Here is a 17,904-nt window from a genome sequence, read left to right as displayed (position 1 = left end):
CAGGATCGCTCACCCTGATTTGCTGGGAATACATCCAGCCCACTAGGCAAGGCAGTAGCCTCTAAATAATCAATCAATTCTATCCTACCAGCGCATTCAATTGCCTGGTCAATTCAGCCCACCACCAGGCCTGTCCCTCAAGCATCAAATCAAAAAGCAAACCACCCAAAATGCCAATCACAGGGTAAATTCACCACCTCCCCCATACCCCATACCCAAGCCCAATACTAACAACCCCAAGTGTCTACTTCATCCCCTCAAATCCCAACTCCTCAACAGCCCTCCCCCAGATAACAGAACGACTCCGCACATCCTTCCCAGATGAAGAACTATCCCCAATCGGCCGCTGGAGTCTAGAACAAAAGCTGCTCCGCGACACACCAGGCCTTCTCCCAAACCCAAACACAACCAAACCCCAAAGCCCAAGATACATGCAATTCCTCTCACTGACCCATTACCCGCACCATGCCTTCATCTACACCTCCGAGCCGGAGAATGCACCAGCAGCACCGCAAACAGGCCCAGTCAACGGCATCGCGCCTGACCACTCGCCCGCCCTGCCGATGGTCATGACGACTGTCCCACCGTCGGCAGCGGCGGGGCTCTTCCAGCATTTCACTTATGCTTGCCAGCCGCTCTGGAGCCATCGGCTCACTGTTTCTGTGAATGGTGTTATGTATGATATCGGCGATTTCCGCGTGCGGGTTGGTGATGTCCGGCAGACTTTCCCGACTGCCAGGGTCAGGGGGACGGTTGTTGAGATTGAGTGGCGGGGCCCTTCAGTTGTTGAAGGGGGTTTGGAGGGCTTTGTGGATGCGGTTCGGGAGGAGGATGTTGATGCTGAGTATGCGGCTACAGCGGGGTTGATTAGGGAATTTTGGGGGAGGTTGGGAATGGTTGGGAGAGAGGCGAATCTTATTCCAGGTGTTGGGTGTGAGGTCAAGGAGAGGTTGGGAAGGAAGGTGAATGGGGGGAAGGGTCAAGGTGGTGAGGAAGAGAGGGCTGATGAAGATCCGGATCCTTCTGCTGGGACGGACGTTGCGAGGCAGTTTATGGAGGTTTTGAGGTTTAATCGGTAATATGTATAGGTTTTACAGCGATGTTTACTTTCAGTTTGCGAGCTACGATTGGAAGGATGGAGTGATCATTTAATTCTGAACACTTGGCCCAAGATACCGCCTAGTTCATTCATCTGCATCCAAAGCACACGCTTGATCGTAAATCATCGGTGTATAGCCTCTAGCCATAGACTACAAGCAAATGGGTAATGGAAAATCGATAGAGAAACATTCTCGTTAGAGTGACATCAGCTAACATGAAAACAAAGGCACATCCTATGCAACTTTTATTTTTGCATCATGAGCTGGACGAACTCGTTGTCTGTTAGGCAAGTTAGCATGTGGGCAAATCTTCCATGGGTTGGATTTCCTACAGTCGATCCGGCCATCACCGTCCTGGTCCGCCTCGCGGATCATCTCGTCCACCTCGTCGTCAGTCAGCTTCTCGCCAATGGAAGTCATGACGTGGCGCAGCTCGGCGGCAGAGATAAAGCCGTTGTTGTCGCGATCGAACACCTTGAACGCTTCGCGGATCTCCTCCTCGGAATCAGTATCCTTCATCTTGCGGGCCATCATGGTCAAGAATTCTATCGCTTGTCAATGGCAGGTTTTTGGGGGGAGGGGGCTGATAACGGGGGGGGGCATACCGGGGAAGTCGATGGTGCCGTTGTTGTCGGCGTCAACCTCGTTGATCATGTCCTGCAGCTCAGACTCGGAGGGGTTCTGTCCAAGAGAGCGCATGACGGTGCCAAGCTCCTTGGTGGTGATTTGTCCTGGGATGACATGTTAGATTTTCGGGCCAATTCGAGTTGCGAACTCGACTGAGCTGACGAGCGCGATCACTCACCATCACCATCCTTGTCCTGTTTTGCGATAGATCGCTGGTTAGTGTTGAGATCTTCCAGCTGGGATGTGGGCTCACTTACAAAGAGGGAGAAGGCCTCCTTGTACTCGGACACTTGCTCTTCGGTCAGGGAATCAGCCTAGATGTGGTCAGCGAGATACGGATGTTGTGCCCTGCATTGTGGGTTTGACGAGACATGGCGATGGTAATGGAGGGGGCGAGTGTTTGTTCTGGCACTGGGATAATTCAAATCACAAATACTTACCATGATGAATGTAGATAGGGGAAAAGTAATAGAGAAAGGAGGGGTCAAATGGAAGTTAAGGGGAGCCTTACCAAAATAGCCGCTGAGGGGATCCAGTCAGAGTTGTTTCATCTGAGGGCGGTGGAGGCAGGGCTGAAGTTCGCCTCAGCTGACAGTTTTGCTTATATTGTACTTTTACTTTTCCTTCTAGGCTTCTAGATACTAAGGAATATTTGATTCTGTTATTATTGACAGATAGGTCTTTCTGCCATCCAAGCTATGTTGTGATAATACCCAATTTGGAGTTGCGGAAAGCTTGAACTATATTGAGCGCTTGTGTCCGCATCAGACAGCAATTGCATTAGCAACGTCTTGGCTTTGCTCTGTTCTCTCTAGGGCTGACAGTTGCGGGGCTTCAATATTATTATAATCTCACTTGAAGAGCCCTGAAGTGCAGAGTAAATGCCTGTATAAGAGACCCAGGTCTTAACAAGGTATTTTGGTTGATTAGTCGTTTCGTACTGCTGAGTTTATAGTCCCGACAGTAAAGTGAATAGAACAAACCAAGACTCGCACCATCATAAAAACCTCGAAAGGGGTCCAATTACAGAAATTATACATGCTATCATTTTTCTCGAAAATTCTAGGTTGAAGTTGTCAGACCTTTATGACAGATATACAAAAGGTACAGAGAATACCGAGAATACAACACTATATGTGGGGAAAAGCGGCTGATTACACCGTAAATACCGGGCAATACGTGACCCCTTCCGATGCATGTGGAGAGTCTTGGAGCTCCTATCGTCTCCGGCTTCAACTCCAACATTCCAAATTACTGCTAGCTGTCAATCACTCGCAAACCATGATTCCCATAAACAAACAATAAACCCACATCTGACTTGACCCAAACCTGCCCAATATGTGGCGGGATCGCACAAACCTGTATGCAACCCCAAGCCCGGCCAAGCCAAAGCCAAACACCAAAGTCACGAACAAACCAAACTAACCCGCAGCAGCTACCTCTCCTACCGTCAATCCCTAATCCATCACCCAGCCAAAAAGCCCACCTTCACAAATGGCCTCTCGGAACCCTCCCACCCGGAAGAAAACCGCCGTCTCATCGACGATGAGGACGGCGACATGGTCATCGAAATGGACCTCCTCCCACCCCGCTGGATAGACGTCCAAGAAGAAGTCTCCGAGCTGCTCACGGAAATCGCCCAAAACTCCTCCCAGCTAGACAAGCTGCACCAGAAACACCTCCTCCCGGGCTTTGGCGACGAAGACTTGCGCAAGCAGGACGAAGGCGTGATCGAGCGCCTGACGCAGGATGTCACGCGCGCCTTCCACGAGTGCCAGCGCTCGATCCAGCGCATCTCCAGTATGGTCTCCGAGTCGAAGGAGCAGGGCACAGTATCCAGTGGCGAGGAGACAATGGCGAAGAATATCCAGATATCGCTTGCGGCGCGCGTGCAGGAGGCCAGTGCGCGGTTTCGGAAGAAGCAGAGTACTTATTTGCGAAGTATGTTGACCACAGTCTGCTATTTGTTTTGGGGGAGGATGTGTGCTGATGGATTGCAGAATTGAGGGACCTAGAGGGTATAGCGACGCCGTTTGATCGGGCGCCTACGCCAATGCAGAATCCGTACACGGATCCGTCGCTGATGGAGTCGGATGCTGATCGGTCCTTTTCGCAAACTATGTTGCAGCAGACTTCGCAGAGGACGGGGTCGAACGATGCAGCGATTGCGCAGCGAGAGAGAGAAATTAATGATATTGCCAAGGGCATTATTGAGCTTTCAGATATTTTCCGCGAATTGCAGGGTATGATCATTGATCAGGGGACTATGCTTGATCGGATTGATTACAATGTTGAGCGGATGGGCACTGAGGTCAAGGCAGCGGATAAGGAACTCAAAGTGGTATGTTTCTATACAGCTGCATTCGTTTTTGTGTACTAACTGATTGCTAGGCCACCGGTTACCAACGACGAACTACCAAACGCAAGATTATGCTACTGCTGCTCTTAGTCGTTGTAGGAATGATTATTGTGCTGGTTGTAAAACCGAAAGGGAACAGTTCGCCGCCGCCGCCACCCCCTGAAGATGAATCTTCGAACAATATTCGCTCTGTGTTGTACCGCGGGCGGAGACACCAGTTGTCGAACCGATTCGCTCGAGATCGGTGGATGGATCCTGACATATTCCGATGATACCTTTTAGCGAATAGCATTGAGTCATATTTAATGCGATCAATCTGATCATGAGAGAAGATATTTAGCCCACCTGCATCTTTATATTGAGGGTTGAAAGAGAATATACGACGTAGGATATACTTGTAAGACGCTTCAGCGGACAAAATGAGATTGGACCAAAAACCTGAAAAAGATGCCGTATGTTACAGATATCACTCACTCATACAATCAAATGATCCAGCATGTACTGGAAGACAAGGGTGGAAGAACAATGGAAAGACACGGAGAGGAGGGTATCCTCTATCCGGAAAATTGAAGAGAAGAATAAATCAAACAACAGATGGCAGGCAGTGAGCCATGCCTATGTTGTCACCCTGAGATGCTCGGAGGCACCTACTGTTGACCCTGATTGACCAAATCAGCCAAATCAGGATCCAGGTCGCCACCAGCGAAAGCCGCATAATCTTCCTCGCCGTGCGATATTTTGCGTCTCTTGGCATGCCCATTGTCTTGCGCATTAACCGAAGCACCATTGCCAGATTGTTCAACGTTGTGGATTGTATCCATGTTCGGCCATTCTGTAGTATCGTCGTCGGCATCTTCAGTGAAAGGGCCACGGCGAATAGATTGCTTTTCTGGCTGCGGGGATCCAACCGGCGTGATAGCCTCCACTGGGGGAGGAGTCAGAGCCTCGACTTCTGGACGGACGGATGCATCGTTGTGTCCGTTGTTGTTGTCGCTTGTGGAGACGTCTTCATTGGAGAGACCGCTCATGATCGCGTCTTCAACCTCACGCTTTTTGGCATCTGCGGCATTCTTCTTTTGGGCGAGCTCTGCACCGAGACTCTCTTCCTTCGCCAGCTCCGCGCGGTTGGTTTCGAGGAATTTTTCGAGTCCGTCGATCAGGGCACGGCGCGACTTGATGACCTCAGACACTGAGTTCTCTGCATTGGCGAGCGTCTTCAAGAGTTGGCTCAGACGTGCGGCATGGACAGGCAAGGTGGGTTGTGGGGACTTGGGGTCATGCAGCTTATCGTGTTCCGAAGTGGCCGCAGCATTGGACGTGTTAGAGTTGACGGTGGCCTTGGTGAGAGCAATCTGCAATGGAACAAGTGGCCGCAGCTCCGACGGGGTTATGCCCTCGGAAGGATGCTTGAAGAATGAGCCTCCGAGAGTCGGTTTCTTGGTGGTGGAGCGACTCTTGTCGATTTCTAAAGCATCGTCAATCTAGCCGTTCTTCAGTCGCAATAAGCTGCCGGTTGGCTCGGCTTACCATCTACACGAGCTTCCACTGCATCAAGAATTGGTCCCTCAAAAACATTGCGCTGTCTCCAAACTTCAATAACCCGGCGAATTCGCTGTTGATAGTCATGCGATGCGCCCTTGTAAGCCGTTGACGTAGCCTCCACAATGATCTGTTTCCCGTTAGTTGGATGGCGAAAGCAATCGAAGGGAAACGAACCGGAGAGAAGGCGATTAGGAAATCATCTTTTCCACGCGCTTTGGATTGTTGCGCCACCTCTGTGTATCTAGTTAGCAATAGCTACACTAAGGCGGAAGCCACGCATGCGCACCATTGGCGAGGTAAATCAGATTGAGGCGCTTAGGAGGCGGAGAGTCGCGAATCTTGTGAAGCCAGATTTGTCCAGTTCGTTCGGCATGGCGCCTATTGCAGGATCATTAGCTTGTCTCCTCGAAGTGAAAGCAAGTGTTTGTGTACCTGTGGAACATGACCCACTGAGCGACAGTAACGATGCTCTCCTGCGACTCATTCAAAGCCGAGAGCTTTGCTTTAACGGCATCATCGGTAAAAGCCATAGTGAAAAATTTAAATCCGATCGAGACAATAAATTTCGAATTAGATGTAATCAGATCGGAGAGGAGAGAGGGAGAGAGAGAGAGAGAGAGAGAATCCGGGCGAAGTAGAAAGAGGGAAAGAGTAGGTGAATAATGGCGTGGAAAGCTGTTTCCCAAAATGCAATTGTTAAAACAAGATGAACCCCTGGAAAGAAAATATCAACCTCTCTTCTTTCAACTTTACACTTTAGTGAAGTACAAGTGTTACCTGAAGCTTGAAACAATGGATAAGCTTACCGCCCCCGGTATGGCAGAACGGCGCTCGGAGCCCGCCCCGGCCACACCTGTCAACACCTCTGCCTATACTGGACTTGACACATTGATCTCTCCAAACAATCATCTGCTTGATTCTGATTTCTCAATTCACTCTTACAACGAACTTCAAACCACCAGCATGGCTGACCGATTCCCTTCCCTGGAGGACTTCTCTGAAGGCAAGTCCAACCCACTTACATCTCCTTACAGCGGAGCTAACCTATCCCGCAGGCCAGACCGAAGTGGCCGATGCCCCCACTGCCACAGATGACGACTTCCTTGCCCGTGAACGCGCCGCACTCGGTGAAGACGCAGATCAATTCGCTACTGCCCAAGACCATGTCGGCGGGGATGACGATCTGCTGGGCGGAGGCGACGAGCCAGTTGAGGAGATCGGTCAATTCGAATCATCTTTCCCTTCCGTCGAAACTCAGAACCAGAACGAGGTACGAATTGGCCAGTGACCCCATGATAAATACAATACTGACTAGGGGTTCTATCTATTCAGCGCGTTGCTCCCGGTGGTACAATTACTGGCTCCGGCTCACCTTTCCCCCGTACCGGTTACCCAAGCACCCAGGAGACAGAAGATGAGGGTGATGCTGTTCGGTAAGTTTCAATTCCAGAGTCCGGGGTCATGAGGGCGCATGCCCTCTGCGATCTACCTTCGTCAGGCTCCAATCCGGATCACTGGGCTAACATGTATCCCTCTAAGTGAATGGCGTGAGAAGCGCGACGCCGAGATTGCCCGCCGCGCAGAGGTCTCTACCGAGAAGAAAGCCGCTACCGTCAAAAAGGCCCAGGAGGACATCGACGATTTCTACGTTTCATACAACAACAAGGCGGACAAGAATCGCTCGCTCGCTCGGACTGAAGCCGAGCAATTCCTTGCGAACAGGGAAGACACTTCTGCCGGTGGAACTAGCTGGGAGCGCATTGCCAAGTTGGTTGATGTTTCGGGCAAGGGCTCCGCGGGCGGTGCCAGCGGTTCTGGAAAGGAGCGGTTCCGTGAGCTGTTGCTTGATCTCCGGAAGGACCAGGAGGCCCCTGGCTCGACCGGTATCTAGATTGGTTGCTTAATCGCGGGGTTAGAAGATTGGAGTTTGCGGTTCAAGGATGCGGTATTCGCCGGTCATCTTGAGTTCATATGATATGACTTCTACATCTTTCTCCTCCCATTTGGCAGCTTTCATCTCTAGCTGCTGAGCCTTATTCTCTTTGTTTTATTTCACTCCACGCAGCGAAGTCTAGGGGGTTTGTAATTTAGTTTCTGAAATTGATAGCATCGTTAATACCACGGGTTTCATCCGGATTAGCTTACAGCGGCTTTCCCAGACGTACTCTTACGAATACCTGGAGACAAATAACATTTAGCGATAGAGCATTTCAACAAGCGATGTCGTCCGACTGACGCGCCTTAAAAAATCATTGGAAAGATGAAAGGTAGGAAATACAAAGATGCAGGAAGTAGCTGAAAACAAGTCCTTAGACTAAGAAAATGAACGCGTTCATCACATCGTCACCGTTTTTTGGAATCTCCTAGTCAAGCTCGGCAACATCGCCGCCGGGCTCGCCAACAGCCTTCCCTTCTTCCTCTAGTTCCTGGAATTTTTTCTGACCCTCAGCCGTGGTAGCATCTACGATACCCTCCTCCAAGCTGAGCATGCCGCCATTGCCTAAAGCCTCGACAACGACCTCCGCTTCCTCGACGGACATCTTGCCAAGAACCTTGTTGACTTCGTCCAAGGACTCGGTTTCAAGAGCCTTCTGCAGATCCTGGGGGAAAGCATCGAAGATCTTGCGCACTTCGATCTCAGTCGGGTCTTTGCTGTCAGCGGGGGGAATGTTGATGGTGATCTTGGTGTTGGGGTCGACAGCATGCAGCTGGATCTGCTCCACGCCTGCAGGGTCGTTGCCTGAGCCCTCTTTGCTCAGTTCAGCGGAGCGAGACTTAATACGAGCGTAGGTTTCGTTGACATCGTTGAGGAACAAGGTTGATGCGCGGTGATCCTTTGTGGTAATACTATGGTTACATGTTAGCGCTTGACCCATAAGATTTTTTAGAAAAAATCGTACCGAGTGAAGAATAGCTGGATGCCATCACGGCCGAGCGAGCGGCAGTATTGCAGAAGCAGACCTTGGTGCACGCATTGACGGGCGTAGTCTTCTTTGCCCTTGAGCTGGCTGTTGAAAGCCTCAACAAGTAGACCGTCGGTCTCTTTCTCGGCGACAATTTCGGGGTTGGCTGAGATGAACTGCAGGTAGGCCTTGTAGTCGCCAGTCTTCAGGTTGGCGAACTTCTTTGCCAGAGGGCTGATCTCCACGTCGGCAGGATCTTCATCATCGCCTTCATCGTCAGCCTTGGACGCGGAGCTTCCTGCGCCGGGGTTCAGCAGCTCAACGGAGCTCTCTGCTTTGGCAGCAGCCACGGCCTTCTCTTTCTCGGCAACCTTAGCAACGTGGGATTGACTGAAGCCTTCATGCAGCTGATCGCTGGTAATCTTGGCACCTTCCTCCTTTTCAAGCTGCGCAAGCTTCGTGTGCAATTCTTTTTGAAGTCCCTGGATCTTTTCCAAGTGTACGTTCACACCCTCGATGTATGCCTTGAAAAGGTTGTCGGGCTTAGAGTCTCCAAACTCCTTCTTGACCTGGTCCACCAGAGAGCTCATCATTTGCGAGAACTTGGGCTGTTCCGGCTCGTTTGTATACACTCCCTCTGGTGGAGTGGGGGCTTGGTCTTCGGCGGGGTTGCTGGCGAATTCCATAATGGTAGAGAAAATGAACTCGTCGGGGGAAGCTGACGAGTCTTCGTGCTTTTTGAGAGATGCAAGGAGCGTGTCAATGCGCGACAGAAGTCCATCGTTGATAATGCGCTCGTACTTCAGGGTCTTGATCTCATGACGGCGCTGCTCGCGTTGCTGGTGGATTTGAGCTTGCTTGGCTCGGATGAAAGAGCGCTTATCGACATTGGGATGAACTTCGATGTCCGAATCATCAGACAGCTCCAAGGCGTCCCATTTACTGTAGTCGAGCACCATTTTGGATCGTGGTGTAAGGTGTAAGAGTATAAGGTGGGGTGGATGTTCGGCGAGCAAAAAGAAAAGGCTTGAGACGTGCGCTTGGGAAATTTCCAACACAAACAACTATCTCACGAGCTCCAAGATTATTCTGACAAGATTGAACAGCTAAAACGAAGGGAAAACAAAATTTCCTGGCATCAAAACAGACGAAGTATCCAAAGATCTCGACCGGATTCCATGATCGGCGGTGAAACCGAGCAGAATCGGACCCGAAAACCGCTTTGCCGACGCCGCGGACGTCGAAGCTCTAGACTTCACACCTCCGACAACCCCCCCGAGGAGCTGAATGCCATGTGATGTGCTCAAATTGAATACATTTGATTAGATATGGCATGTTGTGGTATTCATCGGTGACATTATTCCAAACTTTCCCTTCGACCATCGTCCGACATACTTCCGAAATGCGCGGTGCTCGGTTGCCAGTGTCTCTGGCCCTGGGTGTTAGCCCACGCCAATGCCTGAGACAACACGGCTCCTTTGCGCGCCAATTAATTCCCGGACCGTCACTGCAGACTGCTACGTCTGGCCATAACAATGGGTCGAACCGCCTTTATACGACCGCCTCAGGTGCACTCCGAAATGGGCCCAATCCACTCTTGCTTCAAGTCAAAAGCGCCAAATATACCCTGTTTACATCCCACATCATCCCTCAAGCACGTCTTATATCGTCTACGCCGAAATTATCTCAGGCCAAACCATCACCACCTGCGAAATTCGAAGACACAGCTGACCGGCCAACTCCGGAACCGGAGGAGGAAAAAGGCTTCGAATTGACTGAGCGAGCAGCGCAGGCAGCTCAAGTGAACATGAGCGCCAGACTAAATAAAGATGGCGGGAAGAAGTCCGGCTTTGGAGAAATAATGCGATTGCTGAGAATCGCACGTCCTGAATCCAAGGCCCTCGGACTCGCCTTCTTCTTCCTTCTGGTCTCCTCGGCAATCACAATGTCAATTCCTCTTTCCATCGGTAAGATCATTGATGCTGCAACGAAGGGTATCAACGAGGGAACCGGTGAACTGTTTGGCTTGAGTATTCCCATGTTCTACACTGCCCTTGGTGCAATTCTACTTGTTGGTGCTGGAGCCAACTATGGGCGTGTCATCATTCTCCGAATTGTCGGTGAGAGAATCGTTGCCAGGCTCCGTTCCAAGCTATTTCGTCAGACATTCATCCAGGATGCCGAATTCTTCGATGCCAATCGGGTTGGGGACTTGATCTCGCGCCTTAGCTCCGACACTGTCATTGTTGGAAAGAGTATCACGCAGAATTTGTCTGATGGATTGCGAGCTGCTGTTAGCGGCGCAGCTGGATTCACAATGATGGCTTACACCAGTGCTAAGCTGTCTGCTATCTTGCTTGTCTTGCTTCCTCCAGTCGGCCTAGGAGCTCTGTTCTACGGCCGAGCAATCAGGAACCTGAGTCGCCAAATCCAGAAGAACTTGGGATCGTTGACCAAAATTGCCGAGGAACGGCTAGGCAATGTCAAGACAAGTCAGTCGTTTGCCGGTGAAGTTCTTGAAGTCAATCGTTACAACAAGCAAGTCCGCAAGATCTTTGACCTCGGTAAAAAAGAGTCTTTGATTTCTGCAGTCTTTTTCAGCTCAACCGGCTTGGCAGGAAATTTGACTATCATGACTTTGTTGTATGTAGGTGGCGGCATGGTTCAATCAGGCGCCATTAGCATCGGAGAGTTGACATCGTTCTTGATGTACACTGCCTATGCAGGTTCCAGCATGTTTGGGCTTTCGGCCTTCTATTCCGAGCTCATGAAAGGTGTGGGTGCAGCGAGTCGACTCTTCGAGTTGCAAGACCGTCCACCCACAATCCACCCGACCAAGGGTCTCAAAGTTGAGACTGCGCGCGGTCCAATTCGATTTGAGAATGTCACTTTCAGCTACCCCACTCGTCCTGCTGTCAAGATCTTCAACGAATTGAACTTTGAGATCCCCCAGGGATCCAATGTTGCAGTCGTTGGACCATCTGGAGGTGGTAAATCAACCATTGCGTCAATTCTGCTTCGTTTCTACAGCCCCACCGAGGGCCGCGTTTTGATCAACGGGAAAGATATCAAGGGAATGAACGCCAAGTCTCTTCGGAGGAAGATTGGTGTCGTTTCACAAGAGCCGGTGCTCTTCTCCGGGACGATCGCTGAAAATATCTCTTACGGCATGCCTCATGCCACGCGGTCTGAGATCATCGCTGCTGCCCGCCAGGCTAACTGCCAATTCATCAGTGACTTCGTAAGTCTCAAAGCTTTGATTATCATTATTTCTGCTAACCAGATTCACAGCCCGATGGATTAGATACTTCTGTTGGAGCTCGCGGAGCTCAACTTTCTGGTGGCCAAAAGCAACGCATTGCCATTGCTCGAGCCCTCATCAAGAATCCGGATATCCTGATTTTGGACGAAGCCACTTCCGCTTTAGACGCAGAGTCCGAGACCCTCGTTAACAGCGCGTTGGCCACTTTGCTTAGCGGCAACAACACAACGATCAGTATTGCCCACCGCCTTTCTACAATCAAACGCTCCGACACCATCATTGTCCTTGGAAATGACGGCAAGGTCGCCGAGCAGGGCTCCTACGAAGAGCTCAGCTCTCACCCGGACGGCGCCTTTACCAAACTCATGGAATGGCAAATGAGTGGCGGTGACCCACCTCCTACCCCAGCCAAGCCTATTGAAAGAGATGAGATGTGGCGGCTCGAGAAGGAGACTGACATCGAGACTGAATCAGAGCCTGAGACCGCAGAGGTGGAGGAGCAGACCTCTCGCAAGAACTAATCGTACCATACATTTTCCAATTGACCCTCTCCGCATTATACAAGACCTTTATTCTTGTTTAAATTTTTGTTGAATACATTTCCCCCCGTCGCATTCTTGGTCTCTTTTCATACTCCTCTCACGCATATTATGTAATAAAATAGGTCTGCAGCGTTCGTGTACAAACCTTAAAAAATCAATTATATTCTGAATACTTTAGCGTCACCTTAGTCAGTAAACAAAATGTAGTTTCTGACTTACGTTTAGGTATGATACAAATCAAATGATAGGCTGCGGGGAATCTCGTACCTCGCTCGCAATCCTCCGGGCTGCTATAGTGCTTAATAATCGGTCATGGCCGCCTGGGCGTCACGACCTGACCTCATGCGCATGACAGCTGACTTAGTCTCCTCATTTCTACGGACTGACCTTTCAATTCAAAGGGCAAATAATAGAACCATCAATCATGGACCGTATTCGAAGTCTCATCGCCCGCCCAGCGGCGTATGAGCGCCTTGATGACTCCCAAGCAGAGGATAATAGCGACGAGGCGAGCTCTGCACCGCAACAACAACCACCTTTCTCAAAACTCCAATATGGCATATTCTTCCTCCTAGGAGTATCAATGCTATGGGCCTGGTAAGTTATCCCGAGTCCTGAACTCATGCACCGGAAGTTAACAAGCTCCACAGGAACATGTTCCTCGCCGCAGCACCATACTTCTTCAGCCGGTTCCAATCAGACGACTGGACAAGACTCCACTATCAGCCCTCGATTCTGTCCGTGTCAACAGTCACAAACCTAGCCACAGCATACACCCTAGCAAAGCTCCAGAAGAACGCCTCATACCCGTGGCGGGTAACGCTCTCACTATTGATGAACTGTGCCGTCTTCACGATCCTGGCATTTTCCGCTATTGTCCTGACCGACTCATCGCCGCGCATGTACTTCGCATTCTTGATGGTTATGGTTTTCGGCGCCAGTCTGGCAACGGGTATTAATCAGAATGGTGTCTTTGCGTACGTCTCCAGCTTTGGCAGGGATGAATATACACAGGCCATTATGGTTGGTCAGGGTGTTGCAGGTGTGTTACCGTGTATTGTGCAGATATTATCTGTGCTTTTTTGGCCACCGATGGATAAGCATAAGGTTGGGAGCGTAGATGGCCCGAGTATGCCGGAGACTACGTCGTCGAGATCGGCGTTTATTTACTTTATCACTTCTACAGGAGTCTCGGTTATTGCGCTGCTGGCTTTTCTTTATCTGCTGAGACAGCAGCCGTTCTCAAGGCAGAAGCTCAGAGATGATGATGAGGCTATTGAGGAGCGCTTGCATTCAAAGACTGTCAGTTTGTGGACTTTGTTCACTAAGCTGCGGCTTTTGGCATTTGCCGTCTTCGTTTGTTTCCTCATTTCTATGGTGTTTCCCGTATACACGGCGGAGATCCAGTCCGTCAATGACCCTGCCAGCTCGCGGATATACGACTCAAGTGTCTTTGTTCCACTGGCGTTCCTAGTTTGGAATTTGGGTGACTTGACCGGACGAATGGGCGTTGCTATTCCGGGTATGTCCCTGGGACAGTATCCTCAGATGGCTGCAATTGTGGCCATTGCTCGTGTTATGTTCATCCCGATTTACCAGCTCTGCAATATCAATGGCCATGGTGCTGTTGTCAAGAGTGATATCTTCTATCTTGTGGTGCAGTTCCTCTTTGGTGCAACCAATGGGTACCTTGGAACGAGTTGTATGATGGGTGCCAATCACTGGGTTGTTGCTGATGAACGGCCAGCTGCTGGTGGGTTCATGAGCATGGTTCTTGTTGGTGGACTGGCAGCTGGCAGCTTGTTGAGCTTTTCTGTTGCTAGATGATTTAAGCTCATTTGCATACGAATATATATTTGATTTACATATAACGATTAATCACGAATCATGAAGCTCTTCCACCTCTTTCTCGATGTTCCCAATGTTCCTAGTGCTCCTTCGTAGGCCGGTGTTCTGCCTCTAATCCTACTGCGTTTGTCCCAGAAAGGAACAAGCCCTAATTCTAGACTCACCGTCGAAGACTGTCGGCCCATTCCTTCTTTTTTTCTCAATCCACAATAGTTTATAGCCTCGTATAAGGTGCAATGGATGTATACTTTAGATCAACCATGCCGCTCGGATAGGAAGTTGAAATACCCTATAAACTACGGTATATGATAGAATACTGTAAGACCCTGTTCCGAGGGTCTCTGGACTTAGATGGATTCGGAAGATAGATAGAGAAAGCAGCAGTATGGTTCAATGCTGAACTAATCGCGAGAATCGAAGACTCTAGCCCTTAAACTGTCTTAGATACTACTTCGTCATAAGCCGCAATTGGGACCCCAACCACAAAATCACCGAAGCCCCATTTTTGCATCAATTAGAAGTCTTATCGTACATGAATCTACTCAATTATCACAATAAATTAATGGTTATCTAACCTTGTGTTGGTCACTCGTAATGATATCAGTTCAAATTTACTATAATTATAGACAGATAGGGGTAACTCATCTATATATATAAATCTGTTATAGTGTCTTAATATTTTTATTCTTTTATCAATTCTAACAAAAGGTAGCTAGTGAATATTAAGTTTGTAGCTTCTTAGATGTTAAATTGTGTAAATATATATATTTACACAGTATTAAAGATAGTCGACTAAGGCTCTATATAACTAGGTAACAACTTTACATAAGTGCAACGACAATTTAGGAATTGATAATGTATTGTTGCACACTAAGTTTCAATAAAGACCAGGAAGCAACATTACTATAAGAATTCTTTATACGTGATGAGATGAAAGAAGCGAAGGAAGAGAGGGAAGTCACCCTTAGGTGAATATAAGGCTAAACCTACTCCACCCTCTAGTTAATCCAGAGGGTAGTACTCAGCTACGTACCAATTTTAGGGCTCATAAATGTGTCAGACGCGATGAGGATATATATAATAATCATTAGGAACCAAATGCATTAACATGATTCAAACTCAAATTGAAACTCATTTAAATAAGTAAATGAAATACAAAAAAATACAGGAGCACAATGTATAAATAATGAAGAGCTCGGGCTCTGCATTTTTGCCCCAGCTTATAAACCATTGGGGCCCCAAGGAACCATTGCGATTTCTGATCTGAACACCCTAAGCTATGGCGGTTTCTAGAACTGCCTCAAGGCCCTCCCCAAACGCGGTTTGGGCTGGGGCGGTTTTGCGGTTTATGGCGATGTCTATTCGCATAGTTCATCAAACACTCTTGCCAATCAAACTCCGGGTCCCTACTCAGCCTCTCCCAACTTCACTTATCTTTCTCTGATTCTCTCTCCAGGTCTCTTTCTTTTGCATTACACCGCTCCGTCCGTTTGACGGGATCCTGTTTCTATCGGGGTTTGAAAAGTTAGAGTGACTTGGCTCTGTACTTAGCACATATCTCTCTGTTCAATTCACCATGCCTCTCAATTCCCTGGTGATGGAAAGCTGGAATCAAGCCCTGACTGTGCTATCATTCTGGAAACTGACTTGTGTTATTCCCGCTTTGGTGAGTACATAGAAGACCAAACCAACGAGCTGACCTCTCATTTCTATCCTATTCTACAGCTGGTCACCTATTTTGCGAGCTGGAGCGTTTACACTCTCTTTCTGCATCCGCTGAGCGATTACCCCGGCCCCAAACTAGCAGCCATCACCCCTCTGGTCCACGTTGTCTGGGACATCCAGGGCAAGCAGCATTCTGTCATAACCAGTCTCCATGACAAGTATGGAGACGTCGTCCGCATTGCCCCGAATGCCCTAGCCTACCGCGCCGCCTCCGGCTGGAAAGATATCTATGGCCACCGCAAGAAAGGCCAAAAAGTCTTCCGAAAAGATCCAGCCCTGTACGCTCCCACTCCCAATGGAGTAAATGCCATCATCACGGCCCAGGAGGACGCGCACCAGCGCATGCGTCGTTTGCTCACCCACGCCTTTTCAAACAAAGCCCTCAAGGCGCAGGAGGAAATCCTGCAGACATATGCTGATATGCTGATCGAAAAGCTCCGAGGAATTATGGGGAATACATCATCCCAGCGCATCGATATCGCCCGCTGGTTCAACTTCACTACCTTCGACCTCATCGGTGACCTCGCTTTTGGCGAACCTTTCGGCTGTCTATCGAGCAGCACATATCACTGGTGGGTTCTTATCATTTTGGACGCGGTCAAGGCAAGTGCATACCTCAAAATATTTTGGTTTTACTCTTTCCTCCTACCACTTGCCAAGTTCCTGGTTCCTAAGGACTTGATCGAAAAGCGAACTAAGAGCTTCAACCTCAGCGTTGAGAAAGTCCGTCGTCGACTTGCTCGTGGTACTACTCGTCCTGATTTCACTTCATACATCCTCAAACACACAAAAGAAGGTCTTGGTATGTCTCTTGAAGAGATGGATGCCAACTCTGCTGTGTTTGTGCTGGCTGGTAGCGAGACTACTGCTGCGTTGCTTTGTGGTGCGGTTTATTATCTCAATCGTCACCGGGACAAGTACCAGCGTTTGGTTAGGGAGATCCGTGGCTCATTTGCCAAGGAGGAAGATATTAGCCTCGCTGCTCTTGTTGAGCTCCCTTATCTCAATGCCGTTCTGATGGAAAGCATGCGTGTCTACCCACCCATTCCATCCATGCTGCCTCGTATTGTTCCCGAGGGTGGTGCAATGATCAATGAACGCTACGTTCCTGGCGGGGTGAGTGCTTTTCTACAGAGGTCTCTATATTGCAATGGACAATGGACGAGTTGCAATATTTTTGTCTTTATGAAATGTGATATCTTTAATCATCTTGTTTTGTTTATCTTTGCTTCATCTGGATATGTTCTGCAACCTCATTTGATCTAAAGTGATGTGTCAATACTAAAAAAAGCCGTCTTTTCTCTAGACCTCCGTCTCGATGTCCCCCTACTCGACCTTCCATGCTGCGGCGCACTTCAGATACCCAGATAGCTTCATCCCAGAGCGTTGGCTATCAGAGACCATCGAGTTCGAGGACGACAAGAAGGACGCCTTCCAGCCCTACTCGTGGGGTCCTCGGAATTGCCTTGGCCAACAGTAAGTTGAAACCTATTCTCTTTCATTTAATGATTTCTTGCATCCATAGCTCTTTCAATTCATCAAGGCCTTGATTGATTCAATTCCAACTTTTACACAAAAACTAACACTGCCACAGTCTCGCCAACGCAGAGATGCGCTTACTGCTCACCAAAGTGTTCTGGAACTTCGATATCGAGCTGCCCTCCGAATCCCTCGGCTGGATCAACCAGAAGTCCTTCTCGCTATGGAAACGACCAGAACTGATGGTCAACCTTTCCCGTGCGAACAGTTGCCAGTCCTAATCCCAGTCACTGCTTGCATCAAAATAAAACAAAAGATAGGACGACAGAAAAAATCGAAACCTCCAAAAACAATTTGGAGCCGAGGCGTTTGCAACTCATCGTTTCATTGTACCTTGTCTCAGGATGAGCTGTTTGACTTGGGTTTATACAGCTCGGATAGAAAAGTGGGAGGTAAGGCCGGTGTGCCGTTTGCTTGTTTTTTTCTTTCTTCTCAAACCTAGCATAGAGAGCGTTTC

The 17,904-nt window shown here is 49.2% G+C and overlaps 9 protein-coding genes across 9 annotated transcripts; 6 read left to right on the top strand and 3 right to left on the bottom strand.

Moving 5' to 3' along the window:
* Nucleotides 1–170: 170 nt before the first annotated feature.
* On the top strand, nucleotides 171–1,079 carry N7529_009936 (uncharacterized protein; the record flags this gene model as incomplete). The annotated part of the gene is made up of 2 exons (XM_057245463.1): nucleotides 171–184; nucleotides 242–1,079. The coding sequence occupies 2 exons, from the start codon at nucleotides 171–173 to the stop codon at nucleotides 1,077–1,079; spliced, it is 852 nt and encodes a 283-aa protein (XP_057093726.1).
* A 266-nt stretch (nucleotides 1,080–1,345) lies between these two features.
* On the bottom strand, nucleotides 1,346–2,170 carry N7529_009935 (calmodulin; the record flags this gene model as incomplete). Its single annotated transcript, XM_057245462.1, has 5 exons — nucleotides 1,346–1,380; nucleotides 1,433–1,645; nucleotides 1,706–1,831; nucleotides 1,906–2,041; nucleotides 2,168–2,170. The coding sequence occupies 5 exons, from the start codon at nucleotides 2,168–2,170 to the stop codon at nucleotides 1,346–1,348; spliced, it is 513 nt and encodes a 170-aa protein (XP_057093725.1).
* Nucleotides 2,171–3,065: 895 nt separating this feature from the next.
* On the top strand, nucleotides 3,066–4,358 carry N7529_009934 (t-SNARE syntaxin TLG2; the record flags this gene model as incomplete). Its single annotated transcript, XM_057245461.1, has 4 exons — nucleotides 3,066–3,088; nucleotides 3,163–3,668; nucleotides 3,728–4,068; nucleotides 4,119–4,358. 4 exons carry the CDS (start codon nucleotides 3,066–3,068, stop codon nucleotides 4,356–4,358), a joined length of 1,110 nt encoding a protein of 369 aa, XP_057093724.1.
* Nucleotides 4,359–4,733: 375 nt separating this feature from the next.
* Nucleotides 4,734–6,158, bottom strand: N7529_009933 (CTD-interacting domain-containing protein; the record flags this gene model as incomplete). Its single annotated transcript, XM_057245460.1, has 5 exons — nucleotides 4,734–5,551; nucleotides 5,614–5,755; nucleotides 5,803–5,869; nucleotides 5,905–6,006; nucleotides 6,061–6,158. The coding sequence occupies 5 exons, from the start codon at nucleotides 6,156–6,158 to the stop codon at nucleotides 4,734–4,736; spliced, it is 1,227 nt and encodes a 408-aa protein (XP_057093723.1).
* A 262-nt stretch (nucleotides 6,159–6,420) lies between these two features.
* N7529_009932 (clathrin light chain CLC1) lies at nucleotides 6,421–7,519 on the top strand (the record flags this gene model as incomplete). Its single annotated transcript, XM_057245459.1, has 4 exons — nucleotides 6,421–6,631; nucleotides 6,684–6,898; nucleotides 6,961–7,061; nucleotides 7,168–7,519. 4 exons carry the CDS (start codon nucleotides 6,421–6,423, stop codon nucleotides 7,517–7,519), a joined length of 879 nt encoding a protein of 292 aa, XP_057093722.1.
* Nucleotides 7,520–7,991: 472 nt separating this feature from the next.
* N7529_009931 (Hsp90 co-chaperone CDC37) lies at nucleotides 7,992–9,490 on the bottom strand (the record flags this gene model as incomplete). Its single annotated transcript, XM_057245458.1, has 2 exons — nucleotides 7,992–8,475; nucleotides 8,529–9,490. The coding sequence occupies 2 exons, from the start codon at nucleotides 9,488–9,490 to the stop codon at nucleotides 7,992–7,994; spliced, it is 1,446 nt and encodes a 481-aa protein (XP_057093721.1).
* Nucleotides 9,491–9,933: 443 nt separating this feature from the next.
* Nucleotides 9,934–12,314, top strand: mdr2 (ATP-binding cassette permease mdr2; the record flags this gene model as incomplete). Its single annotated transcript, XM_057245457.1, has 2 exons — nucleotides 9,934–11,772; nucleotides 11,823–12,314. 2 exons carry the CDS (start codon nucleotides 9,934–9,936, stop codon nucleotides 12,312–12,314), a joined length of 2,331 nt encoding a protein of 776 aa, XP_057093720.1.
* Nucleotides 12,315–12,759: 445 nt separating this feature from the next.
* Nucleotides 12,760–14,162, top strand: N7529_009929 (nucleoside transmembrane transporter FUN26; the record flags this gene model as incomplete). The annotated part of the gene is made up of 2 exons (XM_057245456.1): nucleotides 12,760–12,932; nucleotides 13,022–14,162. The coding sequence occupies 2 exons, from the start codon at nucleotides 12,760–12,762 to the stop codon at nucleotides 14,160–14,162; spliced, it is 1,314 nt and encodes a 437-aa protein (XP_057093719.1).
* A 1,597-nt stretch (nucleotides 14,163–15,759) lies between these two features.
* N7529_009928 (cytochrome P450) lies at nucleotides 15,760–17,668 on the top strand (the record flags this gene model as incomplete). Its single annotated transcript, XM_057245455.1, has 4 exons — nucleotides 15,760–15,849; nucleotides 15,909–17,024; nucleotides 17,215–17,384; nucleotides 17,503–17,668. The coding sequence occupies 4 exons, from the start codon at nucleotides 15,760–15,762 to the stop codon at nucleotides 17,666–17,668; spliced, it is 1,542 nt and encodes a 513-aa protein (XP_057093718.1).
* Between the last annotated feature and the right edge of the window lie 236 nt (nucleotides 17,669–17,904).

This window comes from Penicillium soppii (genome assembly GCF_028829465.1).
Source record: "Penicillium soppii strain IBT 18220 chromosome Unknown utg000007l, whole genome shotgun sequence".
NCBI classification, from domain to species: domain Eukaryota; kingdom Fungi; phylum Ascomycota; class Eurotiomycetes; order Eurotiales; family Aspergillaceae; genus Penicillium; species Penicillium soppii.
The sequence above is the reverse complement of the archived record's forward strand: the minus strand, read 5'-3'. Positions and strand labels throughout refer to the sequence as shown.